We start from the raw sequence: 16,132 nt of genomic DNA on the forward strand, positions 1-16,132 counted from the left end.
CAATTTTCTGAATTTATATTTCTCCTTAGTGCTTCTGTATTCAAACATTTTCTTCTTAGACAGGATAACAACTTTAACAATATTAAAAATACTTTTATCATTTAGCAAAAGTATAGATAATATTAAAAATATATGACGATAGTTTTAGATAAATAAGTATGGATTTGATAATGTAAATACGTATCATATTTAAGAAGCTCGCTTCTTAATGAAACGAGTAAAGAAAGAGTCCTTTGTATACTAAAATCACTGGTTCACATTACACACACACAGTAAATACAGTAACGTCCATGTTGCTTGCATCAGTCATAAAATCCTATAAAAATGTTTTTTTTTTTTAAAGCATTATTTTGCTGCATACCCGTAAGAAACCATAAAGATATCATCATCTATGATATCATAAACATGAGAATGCTCTTCATTAGCTGCAATGTTTTTAGTGATTGTATCATCCATTGGTATAATTACATGCAAAGTGGAAAGTTTCTGACTGTTAACACCATTTAAAAAATCCATAATTTTTGCTCAAATGCCAAAGATTAATCACAACTGTGCATTTGTTACAAAGGAGATGAACATGGAAAAACTGGAAAATGTAAAGCTGGTTAGGAAATAAACAAATGAATATGCCATGCCAGGAATAGGACAATAAAGTATTTTAGACCTGCTAGAAAATACTATTAGTTCTAGTACTGAGAACAAAAAGCAAGCACACAAACTGTGTAATATTTCTTATGCAACACACACTAAAAAGTCTATTGTCCCTTGCAATAGTGCTCATTTAACAGTACAGTGTAATAAACAGTAAGAATATGGTACATAATAAATTTCATTTTAGTTTATTATTTGTGGTTTCCTCTCTATATTATTTACATTATTATTATTATTACAAATTACACGATATAGACAAAAACATTACAACAGGTTATACCTCACTTCTGCTACATATTATAAGTGCAAGAGAGTATAGTTAATCAGTAACGGGCTATTTGAAAGAGAGTATATAGTTGAAAAGATTAAAATCTCATGCACTTGTATTTAGCTAATATAGAGCAGAAGCAAAATAGCCTGTTGGAATATTTTTATCTATATCCTTTATAACATAGGTGATACAATTTCCATGGACATTACTGTTTGCAAGTTTATATGATTGTAATGACAATACACAAATAACTTCGATATTAATTTGTAAAATTTTTTTCTTCAGGAATCTAATCATTAGTAGATCACTGGAAAAAGTTATGTCAAATGTAACGGAACTGTAGAGTGGTATGCTTAGTTTCCTTTTGTATTTGATTTAAACAGTAGTCATAATACAGTAGAGTCCCGCGCAAATAAAGCAAGCAACAACCCTCAAATTTTGTCGATCAGAGGTATACGATTTTTTTCCAACTTATAGGCCAAGGTTTAAACTTTCATAAATTGTGTGATAATGCAGGTTTCGATAACACGATTTCCTATAATGCGTAACGAATCCCGCGTGTTATACGGGACTCTACTGTATATAGAAAACAAAACTTTCTGATAGACCAAATTTATATATATATATATAGAAAAATTCTGAATCATCTGAATTTTTAAATTAATTTACAAGGTTCTGGAAGAAAACAATTACCCAATTACCCAGAGCAGGACTCAAACCCACAATTGCTACTTACCATGCAGACGTATTGCCAATTATCTGATCTTCGCTTCCAGAACTATTGTATTTAATGAGAGATGGTCCCTAACACCTACCCAAATTACTTAGCATTTAATTATTAATGGTAACAGTAATATAGCTCGATCTAATCCAACAATCATTTGACTTTAACTATCAGGCTTAGATATGTTTATATTTGTATAATTTTTAATAATTAGCAATTGAAACAGACAGCCTTAATTAAAGAATAAATTACTATTTTTAATTTATTACTTTACACAGCATATAACTTGATCCAGTTTTGTTCAAAACAGTCATAAAATAACCATAGAATGATTCAATAAATGAATGAGAGTTTATGAAAGCTAACATTTGAAAAATACATTTATTACAAAAAATACTGACAATTTATCTTCCCATGTAACAGAAATATTCACTTTGTGAGCACAAAATGTATTAGGCTTTCAACAAATTACATTTGCAGTGAAAATTACAATAACAAAAGCTGATTAATGTTACCTTTGGTGCCAAGATGGTGGCTCGTCTCTGATTCCAGCAAGGAAACAGCGGGACACACGTTCTAACCTAACCCTATTCTAATAAATTACCATAATTATTAGCAACCAAATTATTAGAATAGGTTAGGTTAGGTTAGAACGCGCGTCCCACTGTTTCCTTGCTGGAATCAGACGAGCCGCCATTTTGGCACCAAGGGTAACATTAACCCAAAAGCTATAAAATTCACTACTAAACATTAAAAAAATCAATAAACTGTCATTCAATTTATACAAAGAATTCAAAAAAATGATTTTAAACACTATATTTTATACAGTACTTTCATCAAAATGACAGACAGACTGAATAAATAGTCTTGTAATTTTGAGCAATTGTAATTATTAAAATTCTTAAAGAATATATTTTATTATAAAGACGAAAATAAAATAATAGCAATATATTAAATTTCGATGAAAATAAAACAAAAGTTGTGTAAATTTGTAACAGTTAAAAATTATCACAAAGCATAAAAGTAAAAACGCTCTCAGATTTCGACTTCAACTTAGATTCTGTCGTTAAAAAATAGATTCTAAAACAAAAAAATTGCAAATATACTCACGTGTTAACTGCGTTTACATTTTGTGTACCTTGAAATTAAGTTGAATTAATCAAAAACCATTAAATAATATTGATTTAAAAACAAAAAAAGACATGGCAAATGTCAATTGGTATACACGGTCGTTCCGTACACAAATGTAAATATGTATCTCTTCTCTAAAGGAAACTAAAATCTGAAGAATAATTGTATTTATATTAATTAAATAATTATCTTCTTTATATTATATATATCACATGTTAAACGACGGTATAGTTCGAAAGCTTTGTCTCTCGACGGCGTTCAATAACCTGTACAGACGGAAAGTCTTGTTTTGAAATACTAGCTTGAAATAGGTAGAATACGGTGGCTTCATGTGTCTGATGGCATCACAGAATAACGGAACCGCCTTGGCATCCGCGTTTGAATGAATTTGTGCGTTGTGCAGATCCATAATTTCGGGTAGACTGCATCCTTTGCGACGCGGTGACAGGCAAATGCTGTCTTCCAAAATAATATAGCTTGCACCAATATCGTGTAGTATCTTATATACATCTTCTGCTGGTCGGTGAGCATACATTTGGTAAACCTATATAAATCAAATCAGAATACTGATTACATTTTAAAATTTTACTTTTATTCTAATTATTCATTACACTTCAGTTATTATCTTAAAATATAATAAAGATACTGAATACACACACATTCTTAATGGAAAGCTAAAACAAAACAATGTAGTAGTATAAGTATATCAAATGATTCCATTCAAGAAGCCTCTCTGCTTATAGTTTTCCCAACACATCAGTCCTTCTAACTCTGAAATTATCCTTCAAATTCACTCATATAATCAGTGCCGTAACTAGGGCGGTGCCAGTGGTGCCCAGGCACAAGGCGCAGACCCGGGGGGGGGTGTAGAAATGACCTGGACCAAGTTTTGAGGCTTAGTTACAGAAGCTCGCACCGGGCGCATAAAAGGTTAGTTACGGTGCTGCATATAATCCTTAACCACTTCTCAGATTTGCTTTATCTCCCATTACATTTTGTAGGTCCATTTCGCTTTTGTTCTGATTATCATTCCAAAACACATCTAGCCTGACTCATGACTAAAGCTAAGACATCCAGACACTAAAAATCATACAAAGTATAGTTATAAAAATCATATAAGTAAAGATTTTTATAACAATTTATATGATTTTTAATGCCTAGAAGTCCTAGCTCTAACAGGTAGGTCTTTCCGAAGATTTTATTCCTTTCAAGAACACTGGATATGGATCCTATCAATTGGATTTTTACCATCTGTCCTCTAGATTAGATTTTGTAGTGATGTCAGTTTATGTAAGAAAACTGATAATCTATGGATTTGCTTATTCCCCAACTCCCCCAGCATCTGAAAAATTGCCGTCTACATTTCGTGGATGTTAGAGATTATGACATAGATGGATGCTGGGAATAAGCTGCATAACCTGTTTTATTTTGTCCTAGTAAAAAAAGTATTGTTATAAAAAAAAAAAGCAAATATGCCATTCTGAATCTAAGTTTAAAAAAAAATCAGCTAAACTTTTCTATTTTTTATTTTCAACACTAATAATTTGGTGATGCAAAACATTAAATACACGTCAATAATAATTCCCAGCAAACTCGGCTACATTAAAAAGAATGAAATGCAGCTAGGCAACAAGCAGCTAAGCAAACAAACTAATGACATAGTCCATTATATACGAAATGAAATATACCACTGGTTTGTTTATTTAGCTGCTTCTACGTATCCATGATGTCACTACTGTTTTCCTTTTCTACTCCCCTTCAACTCTCTCCCATTCCTAGATAATCAATATAATTAACTCATTTCAATCTATTTTTTTTTTATAATGATTAGTACTATTCAGCACTTACATGAGTGAATTTTCTGGAACACTCCATATTGAAATATACGGTAGAACCTGCGTAAGCTGGAATTGTACGGTATCGAATATCTCGTCGGGTTTCCTTTTTGAACAGGTTTTTCTTTCTTAAACATAGAAAATCATTCCATTCTTCAAAACTTTTTCCATTTAGGAAGGTTTCTGTTTTATTCAGGTTTTACTGTATAATATAAAGTCGCTTCGTGTATTCCTAATTTACACAATTTTCAGGAATTATCTACCAAGTAACTATCGGAACATGGAGCGTTTGCAATATTTTAATTCTTTTTAATGTAGAAATTAATATTACATGATGTTCTCAATAACTCTCAATAGAGTTAATTCTTGACTGATAGTGCAAACACTACCTATGGGTTATAATTACCATTCAGTAATAAAAAATCAAATGTACAATTACCAAAATTCGAGCAAAACTCATCTAGTTTCCCATTTCTGTGCAGTTATTTATTGTGCATATTATTTATATTATCGTAATGCTACCAGTACGTCAACAAGGTATCGAATTATAAACGTCAAATTTCAAACTGTGCTAAATCTATTCAGTTTCATCCCACTGGCATGACATTAATCGTTTTAGTTAGTAGAACGTGTCATCTTTCAACATAGTCAAACAGGATTTCTTCTCTCCTAGCTGTTGCCTGAAAATTTGGTCATTGCCACACCTCAAGTGTAAATAATACAATAAGAAAGAGAAACTTGACATCACTAAGTTTGTAGCTTTGTAACTCTATTCTTTCGGACTTCTTGGTGCATTATTGTATAATTTAAATTGTATTTTCAAGAACGCAACTTCAATTTATGGCAATGAGCTTGAGATAAATAACAGTTTGACTCATTATAGCTCACATTTAATGACAGTTTTCCAGAAATTAATTAAATTATGAAGTTGGAGATTTAATCTACTATACTTACTTGCATTCAGAAATTTCTGGTTTAGCACGTTTCCTTTTGAAAAGATTTTTTTTTAACATAGAAAATTGCTCCGTTTGAAAAATTTTTCCCATTTACACAGGTTTCTTCTGTTTTTATTCAGGTTCTGTTTTGGACAGATTTTACTGTATTCCATTTTTTGCTTTATTTTATTTTGTATTTTACCTGAAGACAACCTTTAAAAATGGCCAAAAACATTCATAATTAAACTATTTTTGCTGCTTAAAAAGGTTTCTTGACTCTCTGAATATCCACAATTGCAATTTCTATTTCTCAAAGAATGATCAATCCTTTAAATTTCAATTTTTTTTCTCTTGATAACATTGTAAACTACCTAAAGATAAGCTTTAAAGTCCAAAAAAAAAGTAAACTGCTCTTCCTTATCTTAAACAATTTCTAGCTGTCTTCTATACAATTTAAACAATAAAACATCTGTCTTACAAGAAACCTACCAAAATTATCTTTTTAAATGAACGTAAGGAATACTGTACATAAGTACATTCTTTAAGCAATTTTAAACTTCAAACCATTTATTTTCTGCTCAAATAAAACAATTTTAAGATAAGCGTCAGTTTAGTTAATGCATGAATGTATAATACAATGAACTATTCTCAAAAACCTGATTCCATTAAAAAAAATATACAAATGGTTTCAGCAGTTCAAGTATGTCGAAGCAGAAGCATCTGATATTACAAAAGAGGTACAAATGCCACTCCGAACGAGGCAGTTGGGACCTTATTAGAACTGTACACCGTGCTGACATGAGTACTTTACTAGAGATGACTAAAAGCTCATAAAATACAACACCATTGTACCTGCTATTTCCAAGGCATGATTGAAGCGATGCTTTGCATTCTGTTAAGCCAATCATGTTGGGTGATATTCAGGGGGATATACCTCACGAAGGATCACATGTAGATCATAGGTTCCTTTATTTTTTTACTCTTACAGGCATGGTCTATAGCCCCAATAAAGGTCTAACCACCACATTCAGAGCTGCATTTGTACAATCACGGCCGTTCTTTCAGTGTGGCGATATTTTTGGCTTCGTATATGATTTACATATCACGATTTATAATTTAGTTATTTGTTTATTAAGATATAAGAAATTAATGTGTTCTGGTTTAAATTATTGATTCAAGAATAAATTGTAGAGCATATCATTTCTTGTTTGGGATAAAAATTAGGTTAATGCTACTCTTGATGCCAAGATGGCAGCTCGTCTCTGATTCTAGCAAGAAAACAGTGGGACGCACGTTCTAACCTAACCTAACCTATTCTAATAATTTGGTTGCTAATAATTATGGTAATTTATTAGAATAGATTAGGTTAGGTTAGAACGTGCATCCCACTGTTTCCTTGCTGGAATCAGAGACAAGCTGCCATCTTGGCACCAAGGGTAACATTAACCAAACTTGAAGTATTTCTCCATTTATAAACTGTATAGAAAATTAATTACTCCAAAAATGAATTGACAAAATGTAAAAATATTTAGTTACTCAGAATCTACTTGTATAAATCAATATTTAATCAACTTAAAATGATTTACCTGTTCAGTTCTATTCCTTAACCATTTATCTTCGAAATGAGGATGATTAGTTATAGGACGTCCAGTACATAATTTTACTCCAGCTAAAAGTTGCATACTTCCTGAAAATGCTGCAGATGGTGAAGTGTTATCTTTGATCCATTCCATCAATTGAACTGTATCAGGATCCCAAAATTCCTTTAGATCTGTTAATTCGGTCAGAACGGATAAATGCAACTGATACGCGACTATACCCAAAATGACAAACTGAATCACAGTCGAAGCTATGCCGACGAATGTCGATTTTTGACGAAAATTGCCCCAAAGACCTACTTTCGATAACGTGAGGGGTGCAAGAGCACAAACAAACGGTACCCAAAGAAACTTCATTCTAAGAGTAAAAGCTGCCATTATACCTAACAATACACTGAAACCTGTTAAAAATACGATATCAACATTGTTTCGAATCCACTGCGACCAACGATACCTCAGGTTACGAAAGGAAGATTTAGACGTCGTATCATCCTTATCTTCCAATAGATAACATATTCCAGCAATTCCAATAACTACGACATGAAAAACATAGAGAGGAAGTACAAAATTTCTTGTCATTCTCCAATAGGCATCGGTATCGATTATATTAAATCCTGAGTTACAGATATATAATTTTGTTTCGAAGTCACTCGTCGTCTCCTGTAACAATCTCACTTTTAAAAATTTAAAAATATGTTCATCTGAATCTATTTTCAAAACAAACTTAATTAATTTGTTAAGAAAAAGTGTACTACTAAACACAGTAATTAAATGTAAAATAAATGCAATTTTCTTGGATACAAAGTTGAAAGAGAATTCATTGATGTATAAAGACGTTATAGAAATCGGAATGAAACTTAATATTAAAGAACCGATGAGCATTTTCTGATTGAACTGTACAAAAATAGTTAGCATTAACGAAATTAAGAATATGATAAGGATCCTCGCGTGAATGTGAAATTTTACGAGCCCAAACAATACTAAAACGTGCAATACGACAGCTTGAAGTAGAAGAACGAACTGAGAAAATTGCCAGCACAAAGAAAATAAGAATGTAAACTGAAGTACACTCCAATGAGCTACGAATCTACCGTACTTGAAGCGTTTCAAAAAAATAAGTATAGATAATATCTGAGCGTATAAAAACGGCAAGGCGAAACTTTCTCGAAGCGGTATAGTAAAATAGACTCTAGTAGCATCTTGTTTATTCATAACGTAAAAAAAAGAAGTCAAGATAGTCAGCGGCCACGACTGCGTCATAAACCACGTGCAGAGACACAGCATGGCCAAGCCGAAACCGTGCAAGTAAAACACCGACTTAACGTAAAAGAATATCGGCTTGACGTAAGAATCCGAACCGTAAATTTTATACAAGATGGCCAGAAATATTTCCGGATACAGATTAAATTTCTCCATAACGTTTACGGTTCTTCCATGTTCGGTAATACGGTCGTGGGTCAGGTGAAAGAGCCCCTCTTCGAAATTTTTTGATTGGACCAACTGCTTGTAATAGGAATAATATAAACCTTGTTCTGTACGAAATGATATCTCTCTTTCTACTTCTTTTATATTAGAAAACCATAAATCATTCTCGTGGAGTGTCTCCAGGTATAAGGAATATTGCCTACAGATGATTACCAAACAGACAAAACTTAAACTTGTGTATACATAATGAATTAAGCTAAAACTTTTTGGTTGTTTATCTTTTTTGTTTGGCTGAGATTCACTGGTTTGTGTTTCTTCTACAATCTCTCCACTCTGTTGCTGCGATACCTTTCTTCTACGTAGATTATCTGACATACTTGCTCACATTTAACTTAAAATATACGTCAATAAACTATATTTTCCTTCGACATCGTTAAAAAAAATAACTTAACAGCTGACGTTCCCGCAAATTCGTCACATTTCTTCCTGTGATGCTTCTCGTAAAAGCGAAAACGCACGTGATTATGCTCGACCAATAATATTACTAATATTAATAAAAATATTAAAAACTACATTTTATTAAACATCTTAAAATTTATTATTTATTAATTTATCTCTCATAAAATAATATAATAGTAATATTTAATTAAACCGAATTGATTTATTTATAATTTTATCCGAAACTACTTGTTTTTAATGTTACGTAAGTAGCCATTGGTCAACATTTAATTACATTTTTAAAATGGACCAATTGAAAGAAATTAATTCGTTTTTTAAATAAAATTTTAAAACTTTAATAATTATATTAAATATTTTTTAAATAATATTTTACATAATAATATACGCAATAATTAGTTAAATAACCTTTTAAAAAATTGAATTAAACTATTTATAAAAATTATGTAATTAAAAAATATAACGATAATATGTTTTAAATTTAAGTTATTATTATTTGGGAATTATTTAAACTTAAAAATAACTTAAACTTTTAATAAATAATCTTCAAAAATTATAATAAACTTACCTTAGGAGACATTTTGTTTACCTTTCTGTCTCCTAGCAACCAAAATATCGAACTTTTGTTATATTTAATTTTATTGGTTCATTTATTTCCGTTTCGATCGTATTATCCTATCGAATTACGTTTTATGATTTTAGTAGTTACATTTGAGAATTTTTGAGTTTGTAAGATCCCTTTCCCCAGTAATGAAGTTTTGATGAAAAATGAGTGAATCTGAAAGTATCTTACAAGCAAGAATTCATTATTATGCTAGAGAAAAGTTTTATCATGCAATGGAACAAGCTGCCTTAAATGGATTAAAGAAATACCCTGGAGATGCAGTTTATAGATTTTATTATGGTTTATCTCTAGTCCTTGAAGAAAGAGTTCAAGAAGGAATAAGAGAATTAGATTCTATTCAAGATAACAATGATGTCATTCTTGGAAGCGTACTTGCGATGATTTACGCGCATAGAAAATGCAAAGTGGTCGACAGAGAAGCGGTCAATCACCTCGATAATAAATTAAAGGAAAAACGCAAACAAGCGAGCGATAAAGGCTTGTATTACGCCGGAGTCTTCCTTTCGTTTGCCAGGCGGCACGACAAAGCTAAAGACTACATCGATCGAATGTTAAAGATTGCGCCAAACTCAAAAGAAGGGTTATTAATGAAAGGATGGATAGAGATTGCACTCACTAAAGGAAAAGCTACTTTAAATATAATCAGCTATTTTGAAAGAGCCGGAAATGATCCGGATGCTTTATTTGGTAGAAGTAAATGCCTAGAAAAGGATGGAAATTTAGCTAAAGCCCTGGAAATATTAAATCAAGCGGTCGTTATCTTTCCTAGATTCGTTCCTGCCCTTATTGAGAAAATGAAGATTCAGTTAAGCATGAAGGATTGGGATCAAGCTCTTGATTCTGCTAATAGAATATTAAGTCAAGAGAAAAACAATATCGAAGCTCAGCGTTATCTTATACTTTATTCCCTATGTAGAGAAGGCGATCAAAATCAAGCAGCTGAGAAATTAATAGAATTGCTTCGTATATTTGATGTTTCTGAACCGAAAAATGCTCTTCTTCGTTACGAAAGCGCTCGATTGTTTTCCAAAATCTGCGGCAGACAAAATAAAATATTACAGCACACTTACGCGTTAGCAGAAAAGGCAGCCGATCTTGATACTTTAAATGCCGATTATGTTACAGAATTGGGACATCAATGCTTGTTTCAAGGGAAACTTCGAGAATCTATGAAATTCTATCGTAATGCAAGTAAGTTAGATGAGAGTAGTGTTGATGCATTATTAGGCGTGATACATTGTCAAATATTAGAAGGGCAAATAGAAGCAGCTAGCCAACAATTAGAACTTTTAAAAGAGATACATAAATCAACAGGTTTAACACCGGAGATGTTATTTTTAAGTGGATTTATATCTCAGAAAGAAGGAAAAAATCCTGAAGAAGTAATGGGATATTTAAATGAATGCGTAGATAAGCATCTTTCTATTACTGAAAGAATGCCATTTAGTTTTAGCTATTTTGAATTTCTTGATCCAGATTTTCTTCTGTTAATTTTAGATATTTATTTGCATTATGTCCCAGATCAGCCCATTACTTCTGGTCAACCAATGCCTCCAGCTTTAAAACGCTGTCAAAGTATTTTGCATTCTGTCATATCTGTTTGTCCTGGTTTACAAAAAGCATCTTTTCTCTTAGGGAAGTTAAAATACTTAGCAGGAGACATCCCAGCAGCCCAGGGAATACTGCAACGTTGCCTGGAGCAAGATGCTTCTTTCTCAGATGCTCGCCTACTCTTGGCACAAATCTTATTGCATCAAGGAAATTTTCAAAGTGCAAACCAGGCTTTGGAAGTTGCTTTAAGCTATAATTTTGAAATTCGTGATCATATCCAGTTTCATTTGATTAAAGCACGAATTCAGAAAGAACAGAAGCAGTTTGAAGAAGCTTTAAAAACACTTCAAGCTGGTATGATTGTTGCAGGAATTAAAGCAACAAGTGCTAATAAGAAAAAGCCAAAACAAGAAATCAGCGTTAACGACAAAGTATCACTATACTTAGAAATAGCTGATACGCATCGACAGCTGGATCAACAACATGAAGCTGCAAAAATTATGCAAGATGCTATTAATGAATTTCATGGTACACCTGAAGAAGTAAGAATAACTGTTGCAAATGCTGATCTTGCATTAGCTAGAGGTGATGTAGAATTAGCTTTGAATGTCTTGAGAAATATTGGATCAGATCAACCATATTATTTACAAGCAAGAGAAAAAATGGCTGATATTTATTTAAATCATCGTAAAGATAGAAGATTGTTTGCTAGTTGTTATAGAGAAGTTGTAGAGAAATTTCCTACCGTTCAATCTTACTTAATGTTAGGTGATGCTTATATGAATATTCAGGAGCCAGAAAGAGCAATTGAAGTTTATGAACAAGCACTGAAAAAAAATCCTAGAGACAGTGTCCTTGCTAGAAAAATTGGGCAAGCTCTAATAAAAACTCATCATTATGAAAAAGCTGTAACATATTATAAAGCAGCAATAAAAACAAGTGGTCAAATTATGTTACGACATGATCTTGCTCATCTTTTATTTCGTATGAAGCGATACAAAGAAGCACAAGATATAATTACTAATATATTAGAAACTGAACAACAGTCTAATGATTTGTCTTGGTTAGAATGGGAAGCTAAATTTCTCTTATTGTTAGCTCAGATTCATCAGAGTACTAAAGCAGAAGACCGAGCAATTCCTTATTTACAAAGAGCTTGGGAGGTGCAGACTAGGGTCATGCGTCGTGCAACAGTTGAACAGCCAGATACGGTTACGGAACAGAAACAACTGATCATAAAAATCTGCCATCAGTTAGCTGAACATTGGTCTAGTAAAAAAGATTTTAATCAGGCAATGAAATATTATAAAGAAGCTTTAGCTTATGATAATGATAATACAGAACTTTTACTAGCATTAGCAAAATTGGAGATGTCAGCTAATAATTTAGAAGCAGCGCGTCAATACTGCACTACCATTTTAAAAAATGATAAGGAAAATGATGGTGCTACATTAATGATGGCTGATTTAATGTTCAGGAAAACAGACTTAGAATCAGCAATGTTTCATTTTCAGCAGCTTTTAGATAGAAAACCAAATTATTATTCTGCTCTTGCAAGATACGTTGAATGCGTGCGAAGATTGGGTAAATTAGAAGACGTACCACAATATTTAAATAAAGCGGAACAATTTTCATTTAGATCATCGATGGATCCTGGCTTTCACTATTGTAAAGGTTTATATGAATGGTACATTGGAAATACTACTGGTGCCATGAAGTGCTTCAACAAAGCTCGATATGATTCCGAGTGGGGACAAATTGCTACATATCATATGATTGAAATTTGTGTAAACCCAGATAACGAGACTCTAGGTGGAGAAACATTTGAATCAAATACTGCTGATTACGATGAAATTGATTCACAAGAAGCTGCAGTGAGAACGGCAGAAAAACTCTTAAATGAACTGAAATCAAAGACTGGATACTCTAACTTGGATTACCGCATTATGAGCAACTTTGTTCTGTTAGCTAGGAAACAAAAACACGATGCTGAAATTGCCTTGAACAATTTAATGCAGATTGCATCTGAAGAGAAAGACAAAGAACATGTTGGATTAGTTCTCGGAATGGCAACTGCTTATATGATTCTTAAGCAAACTCCTCGTGCTCGTAATCAGTTAAAACGAGTAGCCAAAAATACTTGGAATTTTACCGATGCAGAATATCTGGAAAAGTGTTGGTTACTCTTGGCTGATATCTTCATACAATCTGGAAAATATGACATGTCCATGGAATTATTGAAACGAATTTTGCAGTATAACAAATCGTCCACTAAAGCATATGAATACATGGGCTTTATTATGGAGAAAGAACAAAGCTTTAAGGATGCAGCTCATTATTATGAAATGACATGGAAACAGGGTAATCACAGCAATCCAACAATTGGTTATAAATTGGCTTTTAATTACATGAAAGCTAAACGTTACGTCGATGCAATAGACGTGTGCCTCGCGGTTCTTGCTAAATACCCAAATTATCCAAAAATCCGCAAAGAAATTTTAGAAAAGTCACGATCAAATTTAAGAATATAACAATTTTTTGCACTTTCGTCTAAGTATATTTTATGTAAGTCTAATTTATTTTATTTGTAAAATAAAATTAAAAGATATTTTTAATTAAGCCATAATTACAAAGCAATCCAATTTAAAAACGAAAATATTTACATGCTAAAAACTTATATTCAAATTAGGTTAATGTTACCTTAGGTAGCCAAGATGGCAGCTCGTCTCTAATTCCAGCAAGGAAACAATGGACGCACGTTCTAACCTAATCTAACCTATTCTAATAATTTGGTTGCTAATAATTATGGTAATTTATTAGAATAGGTTAGGTTAGGTTAGAACGTGTGTCTCACTGTTTCCTTGCTGGAATTAGAGACGAGCCGCCATCTTGGCTACCTAAGGTAACATTAACCTAAAATTAAATGTAATATAAAAGAAAATTATTTTATATTTAAGTGCGATATAATTTTTCAGTACATTTTCACAATAGAATTATAGAAGTGCAGCAAATTAATTTAATAATTAGAAGAATTTTATTACAGAATTCAAGTTAACAAGTTATGAAGTTAACAAGAAATGCCACTTGTCACTCAATTTTCTATATCAAATACAAAAAATTGAGCAACATTATGCGTTTCTTGTATATGCATCTCATGCAATAATTATTTTAACTTATTAATAGAATTAATAAGTGTTTACAATAGCATTATGAAGCGTTACTAATAATATCACATACAGTATTACCAAAATTTACAATAAGCTGTGAATATACATGGTATCCAAAAGGTTACTGTACAGTGAGAAATTTGTAAATAACCTTAAAGTTATATGTATAGTATTGCGTACGAGACCTGTAAGTTGTATGCAATACTGGTCAACTGGTACCGAATGGAAAACTTACAGGTCTTGTAGGCAATACCATATGTATAAATTTAATGTCATAACAGATTTCTTACTGTACAGTGACTTTTCAGACACCCTGTATAGATTAAAGCCAAGGAATGACAGAGGTGAGATGCAATTCAAGAAATCCGAAATGTAGCTTGGATCTCATCTCACAAAATGTGGTCCCCAGTTTTCTCTAAAAGCCATATAAATATATGAGTAAAATCAGTAAAGCAATTGAAAGTAAATTTTCACTTCTTTACCATAGATTTCACTAAAACAAAGTTAAATTTTTATCACTTAACATATGTTTTACACAAAAATAAATGATAGCATAGACAAAATAGTTTTGTTGGTCCTCTTTAAGTGAGAATTTTATGCAGAAAGAAATTATTAAATTTACAAAATTTAAGAAAATTCTTATGTAGACAATACATAAAAATGTGTCTTTTCACTTAGTCCTTTCGCATGCACACGAGGAAAATAACAATCCGACAGCAGAGTCAACGTTTTATTTGAGGCTACTTGTGTGCCTCAATATGTAAAACAGTTAATAAGATCTTTCCAGCAATGGCACAATATTAAAAAATGTTATCAAATATATTATTAATGTAATAAATTATCTGTTTTTAATAAAACAGAATTAAGTGGATTTAATTTTTTCATAAGTTAATTTTAAAAAATCTAAGGATGCCATATTACAGTGATACTGTTAATGATGATCTAGCATTTCTTAATTTTTATTTGTCTTGTTTTTTTATGACGGTGTATAGATTAGGTAAATTCCAGTATGCATCAGTCTCAGTCAAAACCAAAGCACTGGTGAACAGTTTAATAAGCTTTTATTGGAACTTCCGGCATCCTAACAAGCAGAAGCAAACAGAACAATATTGGCAGTATATTGAGTAGTAAAGATGATGTTAATAAATATAACTGGAGGCAGCTATATCGCTTCATTGGAGCTCTGTCGCCACAGCCAAACGAGTGTGATGCGCATCAGTTATTTCACCAATGAACTCATCAGTGAATATCAAAACACGTTTTAGTATATCGTGGTCACCGATACACTGTTTAATAAATACTGGAATGCACTCATTGAAATTGTTTCAAATTTCTTAAAGATGAGAAGCATCTACATGCAACTTCTTAATATAAATTGTAAGTAGGATTACAGGATAACACACTAAGATTTTCAATATCTGTTAATTTTATAATAGTTTAAATCTGCTTATTTTTTAATTCTGTTGTAAAGGGCTTAAAACAGAATTTAAATTAATTTCCAGATTTTGAAATAATGCATTTACGTCATTCTCCTTTTCCATTATTAATCTCACTTTAAATATGGCTGCTGCAGTGATTGAGTTTTCTGTATTTTGCTCTATTTGCCATTATAATCATTATTCAGTCTCAACTTTTGCAGTCTTCTGCTATACAATCCCAATCCCTTTATCTACACTAGTCTTTCTGTACATTTTTCCTTGTATTGATAACTGCGAAACTCTTCTTTCCACTTATTTCTCATGTTTTCGTGATGAGATTATGCC

The 16,132-nt window shown here is 31.9% G+C and overlaps 2 protein-coding genes across 2 annotated transcripts; one reads left to right on the forward strand and one right to left on the reverse strand.

The window, feature by feature from the left end:
• Window positions 1–1,882: 1,882 nt before the first annotated feature.
• Window positions 1,883–9,062, reverse strand: LOC136975702 (protein C-mannosyl-transferase DPY19L3-like). Its single transcript, XM_067270800.1, has 2 exons — window positions 7,134–9,062; window positions 1,883–3,321 (listed from the first exon to the last, which is right to left on the reverse strand). The coding sequence occupies exons 1-2, from the start codon at window positions 8,943–8,945 to the stop codon at window positions 2,986–2,988; spliced, it is 2,148 nt and encodes a 715-aa protein (XP_067126901.1). The 5' UTR covers window positions 8,946–9,062; the 3' UTR covers window positions 1,883–2,985.
• Window positions 9,063–9,641: 579 nt separating this feature from the next.
• LOC136975703 (tetratricopeptide repeat protein 21B-like) lies at window positions 9,642–15,463 on the forward strand. Its single transcript, XM_067270801.1, has 2 exons — window positions 9,642–13,767; window positions 15,362–15,463. Exon 1 carries the CDS (start codon window positions 9,795–9,797, stop codon window positions 13,731–13,733), a length of 3,939 nt encoding a protein of 1,312 aa, XP_067126902.1. The 5' UTR covers window positions 9,642–9,794; the 3' UTR covers window positions 13,734–13,767; window positions 15,362–15,463.
• The last annotated feature ends 669 nt before the right edge of the window (window positions 15,464–16,132 follow it).

The sequence above is a fragment of the Centruroides vittatus genome, unplaced genomic scaffold (assembly GCF_030686945.1).
Source record: "Centruroides vittatus isolate TY-2023 unplaced genomic scaffold, ASM3068694v2 contig_378, whole genome shotgun sequence".
Taxonomy (NCBI): domain Eukaryota; kingdom Metazoa; phylum Arthropoda; class Arachnida; order Scorpiones; family Buthidae; genus Centruroides; species Centruroides vittatus.

Bases quoted from the DNA above. Each gene is read 5' to 3' on its own strand.
- LOC136975702 (XM_067270800.1), bottom strand. From the start codon at position 8,945: ATGTCAGATAATCTACGTAGAAGAAAGGTATCGCAGCAACAGAGTGGA. The intron at 3,322-7,133 runs GTAAATCATTTT...TGATTTATATAG, and splicing joins TAAGGAATAGAACTGAACAG to GTTTACCAAATGTATGCTCA.
- LOC136975703 (XM_067270801.1), top strand. From the start codon at position 9,795: ATGAGTGAATCTGAAAGTATCTTACAAGCAAGAATTCATTATTATGCT.